Here is a 24,743-nt window from a genome sequence, read left to right as displayed (position 1 = left end):
AATTATAATTCCCCGCAACACTCCTGATTAGTCTTTTATTATTATAGAAATTTCTCAAATCAGTTTCAATATCATGACTTAAACATCCGAAATCCTTCCCAGCTTGGCACTGATTTTATTTTTTCTACTCTCCGCAGTTTACCAACCTTGACAATTTTGTCTCTTTTTCCTCCCGGGGCTAATCCTCAGTTCTGAACCATCCTCTGATGCCCTTGCTTTCATCTTCACTGGATCCTCTTATCCTTAACCGTTGAGCCAACTCCTAGACTTCCACAGCTCACAGAGATTCAGTCATCAAAGAAGTATTTTCTTAGGGCCTGAAGAAAAAAAATAATGGGAAATACAGCACAAACTGCTTGCCTCGTTATATCTTTTTTTTCCCCCTTTTGCCTTAGTAATATTAAAACCTGAAATAATCAGATCTGGACTTACTCATATGTACTTATAGCAAAAACCAAAATTACAATAACCTGTCAGTGTCACCTTAGACTTCCTTAGAATGTTTTTGATAAATGCTTTGTCCTCAAAGACAACTTTAAGCAAGTGACTAATAGACCCAAGAGATGTTTTAATTCAAAATAATGGCCCTCTCAAAGGAAAGCCCTAATCTCGGTACAAAATCACTGAAGAGCTTAGCTGCAAAACAGAATAATAGATACAAGATCAACAAAGAGGCAAAGCTCTTAGCCATAACCATGCCATTTATAATCATAAACAGATATGATCATTCTCCATGTATTTTTTAAATTTTCATAAAGTCCTGAGTTAAATAAACACTGCCTATATTATTATCTCAGACATATACATGGACTTGGTGGAACTTACAAAGTATTTCAGACTCTTGTACCCAAAGTAGGCAAACAGGTACAAAAATCTAGCCTTAACTGTTAGCTTCCCAGGCCCATCTGGCTTCATTTGGGAATTAGAGCAAACATTTAAGGGAGAAGTAATACCAATTCTTCACAAAAAAATCCAAAAAATGAAAGAAGAGAAAATGCTTCCCAACTCATTCTATGAGGCCAGTATTACCAAAACAAAGTAGACATCACAAGAAAAGAAAACTACAGACAAGTGTTTTAAGAATATAGATGCAAAAAAAATCCTCAACAAAATATAAGCATATGAACTTTGGAAACATATAAAAACGATTATACACCATGGTCCAGTAGGATTTATACCAAGGATGCAAAGTTGGTTGAACATGTAAAAAGAAATCAATGCAATACACCATATTAATAGTATAAAGGACAAAAGCCATATGATCATTGCAATAGACACAGAGAAGCATTTGACAAAATCCAACAACATGCTTGTTAAAAACACTCAACAAACTAGGAAGAGAAGGGAACTTCCTCAATCCGATAAAGGACATCCACAAAAAACTCAGAGCTAGTATCATATTTAATGATGAAAACCTAAAAGTTTTCCTTTGAAGATCAAAACAAGACAAGGATGTCTGCTCTCACCACTTCTATTCAACCCTGTAATGGAGGTTCCAGCCAGGACAATAAGACAATAAAAGGAAATAACAGGCATCCAGATTGGAAAGAAAGAAGTAAATCTGTCTCTAACAACAAAAGGTATCCTCTTGTATAAAGAAAATCTTAAGCAATCCATACAAAAAAAAAATCTATTAGAACTAATAATTGAATTCAGCAAGTTTTCAGGGTACGAGATCAGCATACAAAAATCGATTATATTTCTGTGCACTAATAATGAACAAATCAAAATAAAATAAGGGAAAAAATCTATAATAGCAACAAAAATAATGAAAATGCTTAGAAATAAATATAATAAAAGTCCAAGATTTGTACAATAAAACCTGCAAAACATTGTTGAAAGAACTTGTAATAAATGGACATTCCATGTTCATGGATGGAAAGCCAAAATATTATTAAGATGGCAATATTCCCCAGAATGATCTACACAATGATTCAACACAAACTCTATCAAAATTCTATCAGACTATTGTGAAGAAATTGGTAAGCTGATCATAAAATTTATATGAAAAGGCAAGGACCCAGACTAGCCAAAACAATCTTAAAAGAAAGAACAATGTTAGGGAGCTCACATTAGCAATTTCAAAACTTACTGAACAGCGACAGTAATCAAGACAGTGTGGTACTGGCATAAGGACAGACATAAAGGTCAATGAAATATAACTGCGAGTCCATAAATAAACCCTTACATTTATGGTCAGTTAAATTTTGACAAAGGTGCAAATAGGAAAGAATAGGTTTTTAACAAGTGATACTGAAAAACTTAGTATCCACACACAAAAGAATAAAGTCGGACTCCTTCCTTACACCATACACAAAAATTATCTCAAAATGGATCACAGACTCATAGACCTAAACGTAAGAGCTAAAACTATGAAACTCTCAGAAGAAAATGTAGGCATAGATCTTTGTGGCCTTGAATTGGACAATGGTTTTTTTAGATATGACACCAAAAGCACAAGTGGCAAAAAAAGGAGATAATTTGGACTACAGCAAAATTTAAAACTTTTGTCATGTAGTTGATACCATCAATAATGCGAAAAGATGACCAACATAATGGGAGAAAATATTTGCAAAACATATAAGGGACTGGTATCCAGAATGCTGTAAAAAGAACCTTTACAACTTGACAATAAAAAGGCAACCCAAGTAAACAATGGGCAAAGGATATGAATAGACAGTTCTCCAGAGAAGATATACAACTGGCCAACAGGCACATGAAAAGACTCTGTACATGATTAGTGATTAGGGAAACGCAAATTACAACCTCAACGAGGTACCACTTCACACCCAGTAAAGTGGCTACAATTCACACAATAATAGGTGTTGGCGAGGATATGAATATATTAGAACCCTTACACATTGCTAGTGGGATATTAAAATGCTGCTGTCCCTTTGGAAAACAGTTTGGCAGCTCCTCAAATGTTAAAATCGGAGCTACCATATGACCCAGAAATTACAGTCCTAAGTACATACCCAAAGAAACTGACACCCTACATGCACAAAAACTCATACATGACTACATATAGCAACGTTATGCTTAATAGCCAAAGAGGAAGAACAAATGCCCATCAATTGATAATTGGAGAAGTCAATACAGTATATTTGTACAATGGAATATTACTCAGTGTTAAAGAGGAAAGTAGTTCTGATACATGTTACAATGATACAAGGATGAACCTTGAAAACATTGCAACATTATGCTAAGTGAAATAAGCCAGACCCAGAGAGACAAATACTGTATGATCTCACCTATAGGTAGGATCTAAAAAAGTCAAACTCATAGAAGCAGAGCGTAGAATGGGGATTGCCAGGGGCTAGGGGGAGGGGCAAATGAGAAGGTGAAGGTCAAAGGGTACAAAGTTTCAGTTCCACAAAATTAATTTCTGGAGGTCTACTCCACAGCATAGTGCCTACAGCTAACAACAGTCTATTGTATGCTTAAAATTTTCCGAGAGGGTAGATCTTATGCTAAGTATTCTTACCACACATACAAAAAATGGTAACAACAATAATAATAAAGGAAGCAGGAGGAAACTTTGGGAGGAGATGGATATCTCAGTGGCCTTGATTTTGGTGATGGTTTCATGGATGTATACTTATCCCCAAACTCGTAGAGCTGTATACATTAAATATCTACGGCTTTTTCCATGTCAACCATATCTCAATAAAATGGTTTTTAAAAAGTGTGGTCCTACTAACGTATGCAGCTCACACCACCTGCAAGGCATCACACAGGCTCAGCAGTACCCTATGTGGTCCCTACTGATGAGTCCCGACCAGTCCCCTGGATGTCACAGCAGCGCCACACTGTCTGAATATTCCTAGGCACATTCCGTCAATGCCTGTACTTATTACAGACCAATAACAACAACAGCAACAATAAAATCCATGGATCGGCACTGGTCCATATAAGTGTGCCAAAATACTATCACAGTTGTCTGGAACGTCATTTTTATTTATTCATTTTTTATTGTTTTAAAGTCTTTATCGAATTGTTACAATATTGCTTCTGTTTTATGTTTTGGTTTTTTGGCCGCGAGGCATGTGGGATCTTAGTTCCCCAACCACGGATCGAGCACGCACACCCCGCATTGGAAGTCGAAGTCTTAACCAATGGACCGCCAGGGAAGTCCCTAGAATGTCATTTTTAAATGCAAGTATCTAAAGCAGTATACACAGTAAGTTTCTCAGAAATGGAGCTCATCACTAATAAATTGTCACACCCTTAAAATCTGCAGCAAATGATATGCCAGTGGGTACCGTGACAGTGATTTCAAAATGAATAATCCCTTTTTCTACACTTCCTACCTCTCCTTATGTTCTCTGACAGTCGGGGTACCTTCCATGAAAAAGCATACCTGGGCAATTAAAACTAGAAGGTTGATTACAGAGTCCAGATTCAGAAATGCTATCAAGACACTGATGGAGTGAGGTTGTATTTAGAAACATTTTTCTTGTCTCCTGAGATTCCCTTTTGAATAGTGCTTACTTACTACCTTCGTACCAGAAAATATACCATTATTCCCAAAGTAACTTTGTACCAGAGGATTTATTTGATTTACCTGCTTGAATGGCTTGTCTTATTTAGTATTTTGAATATGCATTTTTCCCCTAAGTCTGGGTGCTCAAATGTCTAAATGGGTTTACACACAAGAAATAGGTAACAGCATTTATATGGGAATGGACACATGTGTGACAGTACAAAGTACAATTTGATGTACCGCATCACATTCATGTGCCAGTGTTTTCAAATAAATATCAGTGTTGATCATGAAGCAAAAGGGAACACATTTTATAATACCTCACCTCAGTTTGAATTAAAAAACACTTGTATCTTTTCATAAGGAAAATCAATGGATCCACATGGAACTGTTAGAAAGTCAAAATATTCTGGCAGCATTGTTTTAGTTTAGAGAGTTCCATTTTATCGCCCAAGGGGAAATGCATCGTCAGCAAGGGTTTTGCCAGAATCTGGCGCACGTTGCCCTTGGAAGACTATGCGAAGAGAATAAAAGAGAGCAAATATTGGTTTCTGTTACGTAAACAAGTCATGCTCTTCTATTCTCCAAGTTGAACTAATGGGAAAGTAGACAGCTCTTAGCATGAACCGGGCCCCTGGGGTTAGACATGTTCTAATTTCAAACTGATCATGCCTGATAAATATATTTTGTTAATAAGAACCACATTTAATGGAGGCATTTCAGTAATTACCACATCACAGATAGATCTTTCTCTGTTCTGTACAGTTTCTGCAACCTTACGGGGAGACAAAGCCAAGTATGTATTATAAGTAAGAAATGAAAGGAAGCAAACCACATCTATTTTATCAGATTACCCAAAACAAACCATTTATCATAAGGATTACATTGACCAAGTTCAAGACCTACTTCATACCTAGAATAACACTATATTAATAACTGCATGCTAAAAATGAGTGCTGAACACAATTCAGTAATATGTCATGTGAATAAATTATTTTTATAAAGCCTTACCATGGGCTCCTTAAGTACTAAAATAGCAAACCTTCCATTTTTCACTGATTTAGACTACTTATATGTTACACTGTTCAATGTAAAATGGAATTTACATTTTACAGATGTTATCTAAAAATAAAAACATACAGTAACAACTTTCATTTACATTTTCTAAAGTCATTTCTCTAAACATGTTAATCTAAAATGAGCAAATAAAAGCAGTTTAACATCAAGGATACATAACTTAAAAGATTCATCTCAAATATAAAATTCTGCTTTAGCTATCCAAATTTAGATGAATGAAGACAAATTCAGTGTTGTCTGAAACAAGTGCAGAGCATATATAAAGAGCATAAAATTTCCATAGCACACTTAATTTTCAAACACCATTTTACTAGAATATCCGAAGTAAATATTTAACATCATATTCATCATGTCTATATAATTTAAAATGCAGTTTCCTACCAGAAATGCTATCCTGACAAATTTGGCTTGAGCGTATTCCTGTGTGCAACGGAATCAATTTCACACGTACTCACCTCCCTGTCTCTGGGAGGTGGTCCATTCATTGGTTTGATGTTGCCATGGCAACTGCAACATGGTAACAGGCCAGCCAAGCTCTGCTGTTCCAACCCCAGTAGAGAGTGAACTGCTTCCTGCAAAAGGCATTGCTGCGCCTTTCTAGATGGGTCTTTTACACTCACGCTTAGCCTGATATTTTAAAATTGATATTTTAATACCAACTAGCGGTAATTCAGCACTAGGAAAGCAAATTTAAGGTTAATTCTTTTCGCTAGAGAGTACATTTTGGTGCATGTCTAAAATCTTCTAAAAGCCCTAATGAAAAGAACATGAGCTAACTTGTATTATCATTGTGACAGGTGTGAGAGGGTCTGTAGTTTACCTGAACAATGTTTAAGTCACTAGCATTCAGGTTGAATCACAGGTCACAATATTAAACTTTCAGATAAAAGGCAGTTCTCTAAAATGATGGTGGCACCGCTCCTTGTTTTTCTTACAGAATCTTTCTGGTATATGTGTTTGTATTAGTTTCCCAGGGCTACCAGAGCAAAGTGCCACAAACTGGGTGGTTCGAAACAGAACACAATTCTCTCACAGTTCTGGAGGCCAGAAGTCCAGAATCAAGGCGTCGGCAGGGCGGTATACTAGCGGAGAATCTCTTCCACGCCTTCCTCAGCTCCTGGGGGCTACCACCAATCCTTGCTCATCCTGGGTTTGCAGCTGCCACTACCCCATTCTCTGCCTCTGTCTCCCCAAGGCTGTCTTCCTCTGTGTCTGTGTCTGTGTCTGTGTCTCTTACAAAGACGGGTCACATTAGACATGCTCTAAGGATCCATCTTAACTAATTACTTCTTCCAACACTCTACTTCCAAATGAGGTCACGTTCAGAGAGGTACGGGATTGGATTTCAATGTAGCTTGCGGGGGGCACAATTCAACCCCCCACGGTGCTACTGAGGGAACGTTTATGCAAAGTGAAGAAGAATCAAATGTCTCATCAGCTCCCTGCTTCATCCGTCTGTGTAGACAGGCAGCACAGGACTAAACTGTGCTCCCCAAAACAGGAACAAGTGAGAAAACGATCTAGCCCGTGCCAAGGGACGGAGGTGACACCTGCCCTGGACTCTGCTTCGTTCTCTGGCACATTGCTGCGCTCCAGGACATCATCCGGAGTCTCTGAAGCAGGTTCCCACCCACGTGGGAGCCCTGGGGGGGGGCAGACGAGCCAGAGGAAGGAGCCGGCTCTGCCAGCTGGTGCTGGGAAAACTCCCTGAGGGCAGAGCATTTACAATCCAGCCTGGAAGCTGGGTGGGCGGTGGCTCTGGCAGGACAACAAAGAATGCCGCCCCCCTTCACTTCCCTCAGACACACACTTTCTCTGCAAACACCCCATGGAGCAGAGCCCTCCACTCCGCGATTCTCTCCAATTCTCTCCACAGCTGCTAATTTTCTTCGAGAAGACCCTGTTGAGGGACCCTGCCTCAGGATACCGGGCAGCTGTCAGCAGCTGTGCCCTCTGATTCACAGTGGGGCTCCGGAAGCAGGACCAGGGATGCTCACGCTCCCAAAGGCAGAGGGCAGAAGACCAGAGACGGTTCCTAAAGCAAAATCCAGTGGGAGCCTGGAACGCAGCAGGAATTGCCAAAGCCAATTTGACCTCAATATAAAACTGGCGAACTTGGTACAATGAACACCTTGAATAGAAAAGGAGGGAACCCACCGGTTTATGACACCTGGCGTCACTATCTTTGCTAGGAGAATAATTCAAGCCCTCTTTGTGGAAAACTGAAATCACAGTATTATTATTCTTTTTATTTTACTGCAGCAAGGCTCCTAACATTTGGAATCCTTCTTTAAGAAAAATGAAAATAATGAGACTTTAATAAAAGATTGCCTTTATTATTCTCAGGGGATGCCCGATGTTAGCTGCTAGATTCAATCCAATTATAATGTAGCCCTACTGAGTGATAACATGCGTGTATGTGTGTGTATCTCTCATCTGTCTATCTACTTACCTATCTATATATTTATATATGGATATACAATTTTAGACATGCTTTTAATCATTATACAGCAATAAAGTTAAATGAGAGAAAATGCATGTGTAGTACTCAAGTTTTTACTGGCATAATCCCTCTTGCCTTTATAAAGAGATTGCTGAGTGAGTAAGCATTTCAACTCTTTCTCCTGAATAATTTATTTACTTATTTTCACCCATTCTACTTATATAATAGAAAACTTCTCTTCTAAGGTTTTGGAGTAAACATACCATTTTCCACTTAGAGGACAGAAATCAACGGCTATTGTCCCCAACTTCAAGTAAACCACAATAGCGTTGTTCAAACTGTGAAACCAATGTAGTGGGTAGCAACCAGCATCCTTAGTAGACTTGAAAATATCAGAGTCTGTCCCATATAGTGAGACAAGTATTGCTCTGTGAAACTCTCATTTCAGTTGTAAGTTACCCTTATGTTTCTGTTATAAGTGTGTATATATGTATGTGCAGTGTGGTTTGGTGTGTGCGTTGTGGTTTGGTGCAGCATTAAATGTATTACTTAATGTGTATCATGATAAAAAAAAATCTGAAAGCCTCTGTCCCTCAGGGACCGACCCATCCTGCTTATACCTGCAGACATCACCTGAGGTCAGCTTACCTGTGTGCTTGTGATTCTACTCGACTTCTTACTGTTTTAGTTCCCAATGAGCACTTGATAAAAGCTTGTTGGGATGATTGATGAAGAAATGGTTTAAGGAGTACACACAAATCCAAACATTTAAAGATCCTCTTTTAAGAATAGCCAATCGATTAATAACTACTTAAACACTTGCTAGATGTTCAATGCTAGCAGCTAAAATAGAATACATAAATTAGATATCTGTATGGTCTGAGAAGTTGGCATTTGTTAGATAATATCCAGAGCTCTTCTCAGTTTATAAAAGACCATCACCAAAAGATGAGTGGAGGCACCTCATTTTCAGATAAAAGTTGATAAATGTAGATTGGAGAAGCTAGTGGAATCTGGGAAATATTAAAATCCTCCCCAAAGTAGACAATAATGAGAACATGACTAAACTTGGATAAGATGGCAAAATTAATCAGAGTAGAGAGTCAACACCATAAAGGTAGCAACTCAAGGCAAAAGAATGGAAGAACATTCTGTGACAGGTATTTATAGAAAAGATTGGGAGATAAGCACATACCTCAGATTTTTGCCTTTAGTTAAAGAAAAGCAAAATAGGGCTTCCCTGGTGGCACAGTGGTTGAGAATCTGCCTGCCAATGCAGGGGACACGGGTTCGAGCCCTGGTCTGGGAGGATCCCACATGCCGCGGAGCAACTGGGCCCGTGAGCCACAACTACTGAGCCTGCGCGTCTGGAGCCTGTGCTCCGCAACAAGAGAGGCCGCGATAGTGAGAGGCCCGCGCACCGCGATGAAGAGTGGCCCCCGCTCGCCACAACCAGAGAAAGCCCTCGCACAGAAACTAAGATCCAACACAGCCATAAATAAATAAATAAAAAATAAAAATAAAGGAATTCCTTTAAAAAAAAAAAAAAAAGAAAAGAAAAGCAAAATAAAAAGCCCCAGGGAAAGAAGCAAAGAAAAAAAAAAATCAGAGTAACATGACAGGGCAGTATCACAGAAGTCAGATTACAAACATTTCAGGAAGGAAAAGTATGGCCATAGCGTACAATTTCTATAATTGTTGGCAAGTCATGACAGCATCGATCTTGATCCACGAACAGAGTATAAAATAAAAGGAGACTATTTGCCACCAAACGAAGAGACCCTCCAAGGAGCTTCACAAGGCACATGAAGGAAACCAAAGCTACAATGAGAGAGCACAGCTGCTTTGGGACATTGGAGAACAGGTTTCATCTTCTTCCTCGGGCACTAGAGTCGTCAGCCGCAGATGACATGGGGGAGCCAGCGGAGGGCAGAAGTGTGGTGGCACATTCCACGGGGCAGCTGAGAGGACTGTGCCATGAACACACGTGAGACACCTCTTGGGATTTCTTAAACTGTTGGGGGAAATCACAGTCTTGAAGTGGAACCAGAATATTTGCAACTGGGAGTGGGAGCAAAATACAGAAAGACCGTTTGTTATCAACCCCACAACCTCATATTTCCACCCTGGGAATAACTCAGCCTGGGAGAACTCAGAATACCAGCAGATACAAGACAAAATTACTGCCGAAGGTTGTTCCAGTGTAACGTGAGAGAACGAAGCGGTAAGCATGAAGTTACAGTAAACCGTGATTAAATACTACAGCAGATGAAGACAAAGGAAGCATTATCTCCCGGACTTCTGGTCCACAATGGAGGCTCACGGAAGCTTCTGAAGGGAGGAGAAGCAAGATCGGGCCTTGAAGGGTGAATGAAAATTAGCCTTGAAAATGGAAGGCAGATAGATATGACAGGAGGGAGAAGCGAGGTCTTGTAGACACATGATCGTGCGAGGCTGGAATGGTGTAGTGTTGGAGTCTATGCATTTAAGAATGAGTTCAATGCTGCTAGAAGGACAAGACACACAAACAGGTTGGACAAACTCATAAAAAGTGCTCAATGTAAACTGTAGGTAAGCTGCTATTTTGAGAGATAAAGGCAACATGTAGGGGATATGTTAATTACAGGTAACGTGTAAAGCGGAAAGTGCAACACAGGCAGAACCCAGAAGAGTGTTGGTGAACTGTGAGATATGCCAAAGACAGATGGAATAAATAAAAACAAGTGTCAACAAATAGGAGTACTGCATATACACAGTAACAGTAGCAGAACTACACAGTGATCTTGTCCCTTCTGGGCTGACAGCTCTGGCCCCCCGAAGGTGGCCACCCACCAGTGTCACCGAGTACGCTCCCCTTCCGGCCCCAGTGTGCTCTAGACCCTAGAAAAGCAGAGATAGCCCACGTCTGACAGCAGGCTGATGGGCAAGCCACACCTGTGGCCAGGTGAACCTGTTCTCCAAAACCGGAAGCCTGTGGCGTCAGCCCAGGACACCTTGTATCCATGGGCTCAGCCTTCAGTTCAGGTGCATAACCACATCATCATCATCGTCTGTGTCCCAGGGCTCAAGTAGTGTGTACGGTCCTCTGGCTGCCCACACCCTATCCCATCCACGTCAACACAGTCATCTCTTCCCCCCGCTCTTGCTGTGCATTTTAAATTAAGTTAGTGGCATTTTAATTTGGAGTGTCAGCTTTTATGCCCTGCAACCTCTGGGATGGCCTGGCTAGTAGTGCATCTGAAAGCTACCCTTGCATCAGGTTTATTCCCCAAACAACAGTATCCATGAGGAAATCACTGGCAATTCAGTGTGCTTGGAATAGTAGATGTTAGCTGGGAAGTCTAGAGATAAGTTGAGAAAAATAGACAGGGATCAATTCATAAAGCTTAAGGGTGAAGAATTTATCCCCTGGGCTATGAAAAAACATGGAGAGATTTCACAGAGCAAAAATGGGATGCTGTGTAAGATAATTCTGGAATAACTATAGAGAATGAAATGGAAGGGAAGCAGACTCGAGGTAGAAGGGACAGTTAAGATGGTACCGCACAACTGCAGTGGGAAGTAAAGAAGACTCAGTGACAGTCTTAACTGTAGGACTGATGACAAGGAAACAGACTCAAGAGATGGCAGGTGAGCAAGACCAGGTGATGAGAGAACTGAGAAGGAGGCATCAGAGTTACAGCCGGGCGGGGCTAGAATAAAGAAGCAGGAGTAGATTTTGGGGGGTCAGGGGCTACGTGGTGAGTCCAGTCTCAGACCCCGGGAGCTAGCCACAGGACGGGGTCTACTAGACTCTTGGGTAGATGGGTCTGAAAATCAGGAGAAAGACTTGGGCTGAAGAGGAGATACGCAAGTTACCTGGTATAGTTGCAAGATGAAACCAAGGGAACAGATGCAACTATTCAAGAGGACTGTGTAGTGTGAAAACAGAACAAAGAACAGATGGCTTTTGAGAACCCCAATATTTAAGAAAAGTATGGATAAAAATAAGCGTGCGAAGGGAAAGAAAGCAAGGAGAGCTGCTCTGTCACAGGTGACAATGTGATTTTGGTATTTATACAAAAGGCGAGGAAGAAGTTTCCATAAAAAGGCATAAGGCACAATGCCAAGTGCTAAAGTGTGGACATCCTGACATCGTATTTATCAAATGTGTAAAATATTAGGTTCATTTTTAGCCATGAGTTATGGCTGTGGATACAGTATTTCTCTTTAAGACACATTCTCAAAAAACAAGTTAACACTGCTGGCAAAGAAGAAAAGAGAAAGATAATGGGATGGTTTTCTCCCAAATGCAATCATTCATTTTCAAAGCATTAGCAGGGGTTCAATAAATGTTTTTTAATTGAAAAAGCAAATTTAGAAGGGAAAGATGGCTCTGGTAAGCAGAATAAAATAAAGACAAATGATGATCATTACTTTCTTCTTTCAATTTAGTTTATTTCTATTACATATCCACTGACATTATAACTTAAGTAAATCTCTAAGTGCTACAAATGATTCAATATTATTTGCCTTAGTTAAAAATCATGACAGAATACAAATGGCAGATCTAACAAAAGCTTGGCTTTGCTATTTTAAATTTTGTTTGTACTCTAGGCAGGTGAGAGGAAAACTCTTTTTATACTTTCTTTAAAGAACCCAAAACTCCACATTCAGGTCCAAGGTGTTAAGTCTAAGTAAAGTGATGTCAGCATCACTTGGAGGATAATATTCTGACATCACTCAAGCGTACGTGCTCCGTGTCTTTGCCCACAGGTTATATTTGAGTTAAAAGCTCAAAGGCACAGTGGAGCTGGACTAACAGGCAACTACAAAGATTTCTGTTCTTTCCAAGACTCTGCGCACAGCTGCCAACAGGCTGACGCCACTGGAAGAGGCATCCCTAGTGTCTCCGTCAAACAGCAGATGGGGGAGGCATGGTGTCGCCAGCGGCTGAACCGTCCCTGAGGTCGGCTGTCTCTCCCCACGGCTCACATGCTCCACTGCTTGCCCATCGGCAATGCAGGCCGGGGCTGCACAAAGACAGTGACATGGTCTGCCAGCCAGCTGGCCCCGTCAGCGAGATGGACACGAAACAGAGCTGGATTCAGTTGCAATCGCGTGGGAGACCGTCAAAGACAGAAATCCAAAGTCTCTTGCCCAGGGAGGGACCAGAGAGTCTGCACCCAAGTTCCTGCAAGCAATGTGGGCTCAGGGTTGTTTCTTCTGCTTTACGTGATTTCCAAAACTCGCTTTTACTTCAAGTCAGATTTGTTAACTTTTTTTTTTTTAAATTAAGACTCTAGATTTTTAGAGCAGCTTTATTGATTGATTTATTTATTTTTAACTGCACCCTGTGTCTTGTGGGATCCTAGTTCCCCGACCAGGGATCGAACCCAGGGCCTCAGCAGTGAAAACGCGGAGTCCTAACCACTGGACCGCCAGGGAGTTCCCACAGAGCAGCTTTAGGTTCACAGTCAATTTGAGGGGGAGGAACAGAGATCACCCACGTACCCACCGCTCCCACAATGCACAGCACTCCTCATCGTCAGCACTCTCCACCGGAGTGGGGCACTTGTTACAAGGGATGAACACGTGCTCATATATCATAATCACCCAAAGTCCACGGTTTCCGTTACAGTTCACTCTTGGTGTTCTACATTCTCTGGGTTTGGACAAATGTGTAATGATGTTTAGCCATGCTTATACACCACTATGGTATCATACAGAGTATTTTCACTGCCCTAAAAATTCTCCTTGATCTGCCTATTCATACCCACCCCCAACTCATAGCAACCACAGAACTTTTTACGGTCTCCATAGTTTGGCCTTTTCTAGACTGTCATATAATTGAAATCATACAGTGTGTGACCTTTCCAAATTGGCTTCCTTCACTTAATAACATGCATTCAAGGTTCCTCCATGTCTTTTCATGAATTGGTAGCTCATTTCTTTTTAGAGCTAAATAATATTCCATTGTCTGGATGGACCACAGTTTATTTCTCCACTTAGCTACTGAAGGACATCTTGGTTGCTTTCAAGTTTTGGTGATTATAAGGCTACTATAAATATCCGTATGCAGGTTTTTGTGTGGACATAAGTGTTTAACTTCTTTGGGATACCAAGGAGGGCAATTGCTGGATCATATGGCAAGAGGATGTTTAGTTCTGTAATAAATAGCTGAACTGTATCCCAAAGCGGCTGCACCATTTTGCATTCCCACCAGCAATAAAGAAGAGTTCCTGTTGCTCCGCATCCTAAATTTTTTTAAACTTTAATCACTTTGTAATGTCTTCTAGTGTAGTGGAAGGGTTTTTTTTTGTCATTTTAATATTATTTCCATTATTTCAATATTCTGGAAGTCTTCGGTCTCAGATAGCTACCAGCATCAGTCTTCTTTCTCTGTTCCTCACTCACACCACCCCACTAATGTCTTCTTCTTTCTATCCCCTAAGCAAGGCCTGACCTCCTCTTATGCACTTGATATGAAATCTAATATGCACCATCATATGCTCCATGCCATCATTCACTTACTTCCACATCAAATATTTACAAACTCGCTCCTCTATATATTTTGTATTGGTTTCTCATTGTTACTGTAACAAAATATTACAAATGTAATGATGCAAAACAACACAAACTTATTATTTTATAGTTCTGTAGTTCAGAAGGCCAAAGTGGCTTTCACTGGGAAAAACTCCAAGTGTCAGTAGTACTGTGGTCACTCTGGAGGATACAGAGGAAAGTCTGTTCCCTTGCCTTTTCCAGCTTCTAGAGGCTGCCTGAATTTTTTTATTTCTGGGCTTTCTTCCATCTCCAAAGCCAGCAGGGTAGTATCTTCTAATCTCTCTCTCTCTCTGACACTGCTGCTTTCCTCTTATAAGGACCTTCAGGATTACATTGGGATAATCTAAAATAATCTTCCCAGCTCAAAATTCTTAATTTAATCATTTATGCCAAGTCCCTTTGCCACGTAAGGTAACATATTCACAGGTTCTGGGGATTTGAATGTGGACCTCTTTGGGGGAGCACTGTTCTGCCTACCACATATGGGAATCTAACAGCCAAAACACTCCTCAAATTCCTGGCCTCAGGAATAGTGCCCTCCAGCTTTGTGACCACCTAGAGGGGTGGGAGGGAGAAGCAAGAGGGAGGAGATATGGGGACATATGTATACGTATAGCTGATTCACTTTGTTATAAAGCAGAAACTAACACACCATTGTAAAGCAATTATACTCCAATAAAGATGTTAAAAAAGAAAAAAAAGAATAGTGCCCTCCAGTTGGAAGATACTGCTGCGATATATAGATAGATATATCAATATATCATACATGATTGGGTTTTTTCAGAATCATGAAAGTGAAGCATATAATTAAAGTTGAAAAGGGGGGATGCCAGGGTAGTCAGATCTTTCTGGATAATGGGGTGAACAACAGATTTCCAGTGGATGAACAGTAATCAACCGCATAAAGCATAGGTGTAAGGGACAGTGGGTGCACCCCAATGTTCACAACAGCATTATTCACAACAGCCAAGATATGGAAGCAACCTAAATGTCCATGGGCAGGTGAATGGATAAAGAAGATGATATATATGTATGTATGTATATATATATATATATATATATATATAATGGAATATTACTCAGCCATAAAGAAAATGAAATAATGCCATGTGCAGCAACACGGATGGACCTAGAGATTGTCATACTCAGTGAAATAAGTCAGACAGAGAAGGACAAATATCATATGACATCTTATGGTATCTTATTCCACTTACATGTGGAATCTAAAAAAAATGATACAAATGAACTTATTTACAAAACAGAAACAGATTCACAGACATAGAAAAAAAATGAATGGTTACCAAAGGAGAAAAGGGGGGGGGGGATAAATTAGGAGCTTGGAATTAACAGATACACACTACTGTATATAAAAGAGCTAAACAACAGGAACCTACTGTAGAGCACAGGGAACTATAATCAATATCTTGTAATAACCTATAATAGAAAAGAATCTGAAAAAGAACAGAGATATATATATTCATATATGTATGAACCACTTTGCTGTATACCTGAAACTAACACAACATTGTCAATCAACTATACTGCAATTTTTTAAAAAAAGGAGTAGGGGTAAGGAATGAGCGGAGCGTTGAACAGTTTGTAGAGAGAAACTAGACACAGCCCACCTTTGATGGTGAGGAGGAGAGAAGCCAGAGGGAAGGGTGGGCAGTGCCTAAATGCTGTCTCTTCTCATTGCAGATTAAAAAGGTGGCGATTTAACTTTTAGGAAATGGAGAGAATGATTTGTCTTTAAAGCAGGTGACCGTGAGAGCTAAGCAGTGGGTGGATTTGAAAACTAGAGACTAGGGAACTGCTGTGTCTGGGTACAAGACAGAGTCCTGACATAGAAGCTGGACAGTGGGGATAAACTAAAGAGAAAATATTCATGCATATTTTGCTGTCAAGTTGCCAAGGCTAAGTAAGGGTCTACCAGGGGACAAATGGGCTCTCGGGAGAAGTGGAGGAGTGGAGTATAAATTACTCGTGGAAGCTTCTTTGATGATATCAGACAGAAGTCCACTAGAGTGAGGACAGAGCTGGTAATAAAGAATTACAGACATCGATCATTGATGAAAAAGTTACTTCGTGAAAGTGCCCTGACCCGCTGCCTTCTGTTCCGAAGGGCTAAACACACGAGCCTCCTTGGACCCTCGGCTTCCATTTCCATAGTTTCATTCACAGCAGGTACAACCCATTCCCACTCCGAGTCCTCTTCCCGGATGCCAACCTAAGACTCGAGTTTCATGAAAACTTGCCAGTCTCATTCGTTTGAGGTTAAATTCAAACTTTGCTTAGTCTCTCCGTGCTTTCCCACCTACGCTATAGCTGCACCTTCTCTATGTCCGGGCAACTCTTGCTTCAAAAGTCATATAATGGACAAATTCACCCATGATGTGACCCACATATTTATCATAATTTATTGCCTTTTGAGAATTAAAATGCTTCACACATCTGCCTCTCTTATCACAGAATAAGCCCCAGCAATTCTTCATTGAGTGTGTTTAGTGCAGAGAGAATTAAACTGGGTTCTGAGAATAAAAAGACACACAAGAAATACATGGTTTTGAGTCAATAAATAATATTCAAAAATTAATTTACAAGGTTTTCAGAGGCTGAAAAACCCACTAATTTCATAAGCAATAAAATGACTGCATTCAGTTAAATTATTAAGCTACAGCTACTACAGAGCATAAAAAACTTACGGATCTGGGTTTTGTTTGGTTTTGTTGTTGTTGTAGACAATACAGCCTGCCCTACTGGGTTACTGTGAGAATTAAATGAGGTAATATTACAAGGATTGTCTGACCCCTAGTAAGCTCTTAATATAGGACAGTTTTTCTTTGTCTTGTGCATGCAGAAAATTCACTGGATCCAGACAGAAAAGGCAAATACCTTTTAAGGCCAGAAGGGATGAATGATTAGGAAAAGAATCCTGGTGAAGGGTCAAAGGAGAGTAGAGCCTGTGGCTTTGGGAGCTTGTATGCAGGAAGGCCCGGGCCTGTGAGGAGTCCTGGCGCAGGAAGCCAGGCAAAACCTCAGGGTTCCTGTGGCCACCACCCAACTGAAAAGAGACTTATTAAAACTTGTTCAGAGAAGAACAAAGATGTCTGCTAAATTTGCCATGAGTCCCCAGTCTGCAATTTCTGCTCTAGAACTTATTTGCTCAGGGACAATTGTAATAAACTTAAATATAAATAAAGACCAATCATGAAAACATTTAAGACTTTGTGTGAAAGCAGAGATGTGTTTGGGAGGAGAACAGTTCGGGAAGGGAAGAAGCTTACCTATCTTTTATTTATTCAAGTGTGTTTTGATATAAGCTATAAGGATATATTGTACAATAAGGGGAATATAGCCAATATTTTATAATAACTATAAATGGAGTGTAAACTTTAAAAATTGTGAATCACTATATTGTACACCTGTAACATATAATATTGTACAGACACTATACTTCAATTAATTAATCAGTTAATTAAGTAATGTATATTTTCAGTGTTTACTATGTGCCCCGTACCATTAATAGCACTGGAGATCCAACAGTGAACAAAACTAACAAATTCTCTCCTCAGAACATAATTTTTTTATGGAAACAGATGATAAACAAATGTACTATGCTCCATTGTTATAGAAAAAAAAAAGGTTTCACAAAGGTGTGAATGAGTATGTGTATATACACATAACAATACATTTCCAAAATCTATGTGAGGAAAGTTGTAACACATTCCTGACAGACATAAAAGTAAACTTGAACTAGTGGGAGTGTACACCATTGTTTCAGGAATTTAGTATTGTAAATCCTCTATAACACTGAAATAGCATTTTAAAAAGCATAAAATTATAGGCTTATTTATATACTATAAATTATATAACATAAGATAAAATACTATTATACTAAAGATTATATTATGTAAAATATAATTGACCATGAGTTATCTTATGCCTCAAAATATAAATAGAGAAACTTTTCATGCTGAGGTCTTCTAGGCCAAGAGAAATGATTTTTTGGCATGCCAAATGTTTTTAAGGTAAGTAGATGAGCTAAAATTCATAATTAAAATAAGTAATATTTAATTTCTTGTTAATATCTATAGAACTCTTGGTTGATATGATCCCAGAAACACATATCAGAATTTACTAATAGGCAATATTAGTTTCTCAAAACAGCTCTGACTTTCCCAGCAAGGCTGGAAATCTGCGTGAGGAGAATATAAAATCTGACCAAACAAAAACCAGCTGATAGCAAATAAATTGGAACCAGTAAGTAATCATCATACCTTATTATTTAATCTTTGCAAGAAAGAAGACAGATATTCTGGGCCATTCCTAGCCAACAAAAGCAACCATTTAAAACCTGATTTCTATTATAGGGTGTACTTGGCATTGGAAGTACTGTTGTGATGTATCAATGATTCTGATTGATTACCTCTTTACATTTCTCCCCCAAATGAAATGAATCATTGTTGATACAGTGCATGTATGTAAGTGTGTGCACACACACACACTCATACACAAAGCTCACACACACAGCGACACCAGGTACACACATCTCCAACAGAACCTGGCATCACTTGTGGAAGTAACAAGGATATAATTTAGTCTTTTAAAAGTTTCTAATGAAAAAAGGTAGATTTTCAAAATTGTAGTTACCTACATTTTTAAATGAGATTGTGCTAGGGAATGAAAATAAAGCATAATCATTGCATAAAAAGTATAAACAAAGTTCTTATTTGGTAAGAAAGACATGTGTAGCTCTTTATAGACATAAACTTACTACAGACATTAAATACCATCCTTCTGCACCTCAGTCTCTCAACCACATTCTGTTTATTTAATATTTCTTGTGTCAGGCATGAAACCATATTAGGAATGGTAGGAACACGTTATATGTAAATATTCGATAACTTTTCTTTCCTACAAAACATATTTTTTGTATAGAATGGAATCTCTTTTCTGATAATTCCCTTTTCTTTCTTTTTCATCTCACAAGAGTATTTTAACACACCAGTGATGGCCAAGGCAAAGAATAGAGAGAAGTACACTAAGTTGGTGAATCTCCAAGTTCTATATGAAACTAAACTGCAGTTGGCCTGATGCCACCAGAGCTTCCTCCCAAAAAATGGAGAACAGGACCTTGGTAACTGAGCACCAGGAGGAATGCATGCATTGGAATTCCTTGCCCATTTTATTTTACTAATCTATACTAGTGCAACTAGTTACAATAATTAATGAATTCACAAGAAACTCTACTTGCTAATTTTGAATCTGAAAGACTGAGGTGGGCAGCCAGAGTTAGGGCGTTTATTAAGATCCCCATCCCCATTATCCCCATCATCACCATCATCCCCATCATCATCTCCATCATCACCACCACCACCATCATCATCATCATCATCCCCATCATCACCTCCATCATCCCCATCATCATCTCCATCATCACCATCATCATCTCCATCATCCCCATCATCATCTCCATCATCACCATCATCATCTCCATCATCCCCGTCATCATCACCATCATCCCCATGATCACATCATCACCATCATCATCCCCATCATCATCCCCATCATCCCCATCATCACCACCACCACCAACATCATCTCAATCATCCCCATCATCACCTCCATCATCCCCATCATCATCTCCATCATCACCATCATCATCTCCATCATCCCCGTCATCATCACCATCATCCCCATGATCACATCATCACCATCATCATCCCCATCATCATCCCCATCATCCCCATCATCACCACCACCACCAACATCATCTCCATCATCCCCATCATCACCATCATCATCCCCATCATCATCCCCATCATCATCTCCATCATCCCCATCATCACCATCATCATCCCCATCATCCCCATCATCATCTCCATCATCCCAGTCATCATCTCCATCATCCCCATCATCATCCCCATCATCATCCCCATCATCATCCCCATCATCCCCATCATCACCACCACCACCATCATCATCACCATCATCCCCATCATCACCATCATCATCTCCATCATCCCCATCATCATCTCCATCATCATCATCATCATCACTGCCGCTGCCTTAATTATCAACACCACCATGCCATCACCGACATCATAATCACCATCTTTATCATTACCATCTTCCTATGTCGCAGCAGCAGGGACACTTGTAAACTTATTTTTATCCTTTGAATACATCATTTTCCCTCAAAATAAGCTTGCAAAAAAAAAACAAACAAGTTTTTTTTAAAAGACTACCTTGTATATTTCAAATATGAAGATAACTTGGGCTCAGATCAGTGAAGACGTTTAGGGACCTGCCCAACACCTTCTATTTGAAGTAATGAATCAGTTTTTAACCTAGACTTTTTGATGACTCAGCGCTCTTTCCTCAAAACTACGCTCTCTCTCAGAAAGTATAAATGAAGTGGTATCTGAAACTAGAAGGGATGGTGACAAGTTCAAAAAAATGATCCACGTTAGAAATAGAGGATAAGAACTGCCCTCGTGACTCAGTCTGCACACTGAAGAGTTCCAATCGTTTAAATTCTATTAGCCAAAGCCCTGCTCATCCAGCCCTGAATGACCTGACCCACCTTGGCATTTGTATGGCAACTCCTGGACAACCAATGCCTAATGGTGTCATGGTGCACCCTTTATGTGTCCGTTTACCAATTTTATTGTAAGTTCTTGGATGACAGATACCGTATGTGTATGTCCTGTGTCTTCATAGCTGCTGTAGTGCATTGTGTTGTTCTTGGGAATAACCTAATAAAGATCCAATAAGTCACTGACTGAATATCCAAAGAGGTGTGAAACTCTTCCCAACTCCGTGTTCAGTGACATCATGTCAGTAGCTTGAAACTAGCCATGGTAGTACTATGCATACCACAGAAGCTAGGAAATGCTACTATCAGTGTCCCCTCTCCCCCAGAAAGAGCCAATTGTTAAACATTATGGACACTGCTGCTTGTAGACACAGGTGAGTTGACAATGGCCTTCTATTCAACAGTCCTGAATTTTGTCCTGAGCCCTGATATATGCGTACTAAGGGATTCTGAACCAGCTCTTATTTCTGCTCTCTGCCTTTATTCTGGAGGAGGATTACCAACCTCACGTGAATTCTCTTGAGTGATTTGAAAATCAGTTTTGAAATGGGTACCACAAACACAAAACTCTATTATTTTGATTATACTGAAAAATACAAACGAGATGAGAAGTGGAAACACAAGTTCCCGCCTCCATCGAGGGGTCTGTATTGCACTGGTATTATAATGGGAGAAACACAGACTCTGCATCTTGTACCATTAAGCTCTGTGGGTCTCAGATATCAGTCAAATGCTCTGGCAGGGAGGATTATCTCTGCTAAGCATTCAGAAAGCAAATGAGGGAAGTAAACATTTAGCACTGGTAAGTGCCTGCAAGCTTTATAATAAGCTACATTTGCTACATTTGGGACCGTGTGTGTGTGTGTGTGTGTGTGTGTGTGTGTGTGACAGAGAGAGATCTAAGATAAATCTATTCTCCAGAGATATTACACTACCAATTTATACACTTTGCAAGGTCCTCTTGATGTGGTTTTAATACGCTAAAACTAAATGCCCTATAGAAAAGCCTACTTTGAGAAGAGCCTCCCAAGAGGGCAGTTTCAGTTTTCTTAAAACGAGACACCAGAATAGAAGATGGACAGCTGCCCGCTGGGAACCAGGTGCGCCAGATGCAGCCCAAAGGGCTTCTGGCCAGCAGTGACCTCTGCCTCCCCTAGAACTCTCTGTCATCCAAATGCCACTACTCCAGGCCGCGTCTAGGAGACCCCTGACCTCTTTTGTCTGTACCCCATTTTCACACACAGGACACACTCAGGCCTGGGTGTCTTGTAATCATGAGGTTCTGGGCTCACGCAGAGCAACGGCGGCACAGCACAGCTGAAAGGAAATCGCACCACGATGGTCAAGGGCCCCAATCTTAACATCATGGCAGCCTTCTCCATCAGTAACTAGGGCACACTGAAAGATTATTATGTGGCAGACACTGTCCACGGATTTTCACATTGGGTCCCCACGGAAACTGTGAGGTAGATACCTCTATTTCACAAAAACTAAGATGGCCAAGCACAGAGAAGGAGGCAAAACTGGAACCCAAACTCAGTCCCGACCCCATGTGTCAAGGTCTTGCTCACTGCCAGGCACTGCCCCCAGGTGGACACCAAACTCCTCTCCTGTTCCACTGCTCCTTTATCTACAATGTGACTCAGCAAGTCCTTTTATTCTCATCTAATATCTAAGGTTTAAGATGACTGGAAAATTTCTGAAGACTTGTGCCCGAAGGAAGATCCACTGAGGGTAAGAACTGACTTCTGCATGCTTCCTGTAATAAATTCGATCACAAATTGGAATTTTAATTTAAACATATTAATACACACAAGTGCCTACAAACCATTGAAACCTAATATTGTATAGCATGGGAGGTTAAAAAAAACAAAAACTAAGGAAGGTATCATTCTCTTTTGTGATAAAAAGCATTAACCGACAGCAAACAATTTGCCTGGTACATTTACTTTGGTCAAAGATGAGAATCTGGGATTCTATTTTGCTCAAATAAGATCTCATTTTATAAAGGTATATTAACCTTAGAATATGCTGAAATTGTTTACTGGGTATTTTTATGCATTTTAAAATCACAATAAACATAGATTACGATAATTAAACCTTAAACACTTGAAAATTTCTCTTTCTTCAAACAAACCTTTCTGAGGAATCATTCTTTATTTTATTCTTTTAATAATGACTTTCCTTACCTTTACCAAATATTCATTTGATGTTTCCTGTAAAGAGAAGCTTGTGATATTTGATACTGAAAAATGCTTTGTATTAAAACAAGTAAGCATGATATTTTAGGATGAAATCAAACATCTGATTTCTGGGGTAGAATACAAAACAATGTTTTATCTGTCCACAACCATCTTCCGGTTGATGTTAATGTATCGTAAAGAAAACACCACATCGGTTACATAAAACCTTAACTGAACAATTAATGGCTTATTTAAAAATTAATAAAGACATAAAATCCAGATGAACTTCATCACAATTTTCCCCAATTCACACATTTACTCCAGTCATAGAAAACTCTTTCTCAAGATATTATTAAAAATTTATTAAAAATACTATCTCAAGATAGTATTAAAAATAACCTGAAATAATCAATTTTCTCTTTAATACTATGATGGGAAATATTCCAATACCTTGTCAAAATATCAGTAGTAACATTTATATAAATTTCACTCTGTTTACTACTTTCTGGGAATTTGTAGATAAGGTTTTAAAATGAAGACTTATCCCAAGGATAAATTTGTATATTTAACCCATCTCAAGGAATATTACAGGATTTCAGGCACTGAAGAAAGTCACAGAACCCAAAACCCCAATAACTTTCTTATTAAGAAATAAATATTAATTGTTGAATCTAGAGTATCAGAAGATTTATTATACTATTAACTCTATTTTAATGTTTGTTGGAATTTTTTTCATGATAAAAAGTTGAAAAGGAAGATGAAAGAAAATGTTGAACCCATGACCTTTAAAGCATAAAATAAGAAGTATGGAACAAAATAGCCTAGTAGCTAAATCGATTATCTATTGAATATTACAATGCATAGAAAAATGCACTCTTTGTAGAATATTGTGTATATGCCTGTATTCATTTTAATATTTACACAAATATATATGTAAATATGTATAATGAATCAATATACATAGCATAGATCTTTAAAGTCACTTAAAGGACCTGTGTGAATTTTTGCTTCAGTTTCCCAATTTTGATTTGAATTATCCTGTGGAAAATAGCCAGTGGTAAGGAGTCATCTGAGGGTGCTGAGGAATTTCCAGTTACAAGCATTCAATAATGCCAATTCTCCTTTGGAAATCCTGTGGTCTTCTTGGCAAGTAAAGTCCCAGTTCATCTCAAATGAAAAAAACATACCCTCTATCTCCATATGTATCTCACCTAAAATTTCTCCTACTCTTCAAATTTCCACTTACCATGTGTATCTTGAATAATACAAATAAGCTTTATAATTTTTAACTTGTAGAAAATTAACATTTTGCTGTAATTCTGTTATACAGAACTTTCTCCTTCTTGGCTAATTGACTTGGAGGCTACTTTCTTAGAATAGTTCTGCTTCTGGAACAACACAAAGCTTTATATA

At 39.3% G+C, this 24,743-nt stretch overlaps 1 protein-coding gene across 2 annotated transcripts in view; it reads right to left on the bottom strand.

Moving 5' to 3' along the window:
- Positions 1 to 24,743, bottom strand: part of MYO16 (myosin XVI) — a 554,921-nt gene that overhangs the window by 501,050 nt on the left and 29,128 nt on the right. The window contains exon 1 of one of the 2 annotated variants that reach the window (XM_059902571.1): positions 147 to 256. The exons of the other annotated variant lie outside the window; for it this stretch is intronic. Within the exon in view, the coding sequence (XP_059758554.1) occupies positions 147 to 222 (76 nt within the window). The 5' untranslated portion in view covers positions 223 to 256. Of the gene's footprint in view, positions 1 to 146; positions 257 to 24,743 lie in introns of those variants that run through there. 2 annotated transcript variants of the gene reach the window in all.

Source organism: Balaenoptera ricei, chromosome 18 (genome assembly GCF_028023285.1).
Source record: "Balaenoptera ricei isolate mBalRic1 chromosome 18, mBalRic1.hap2, whole genome shotgun sequence".
Taxonomy (NCBI): domain Eukaryota; kingdom Metazoa; phylum Chordata; class Mammalia; order Artiodactyla; family Balaenopteridae; genus Balaenoptera; species Balaenoptera ricei.
Note: the sequence above shows the minus strand (reverse complement) of the source record. Positions and strands in the feature narration are given on the sequence as shown.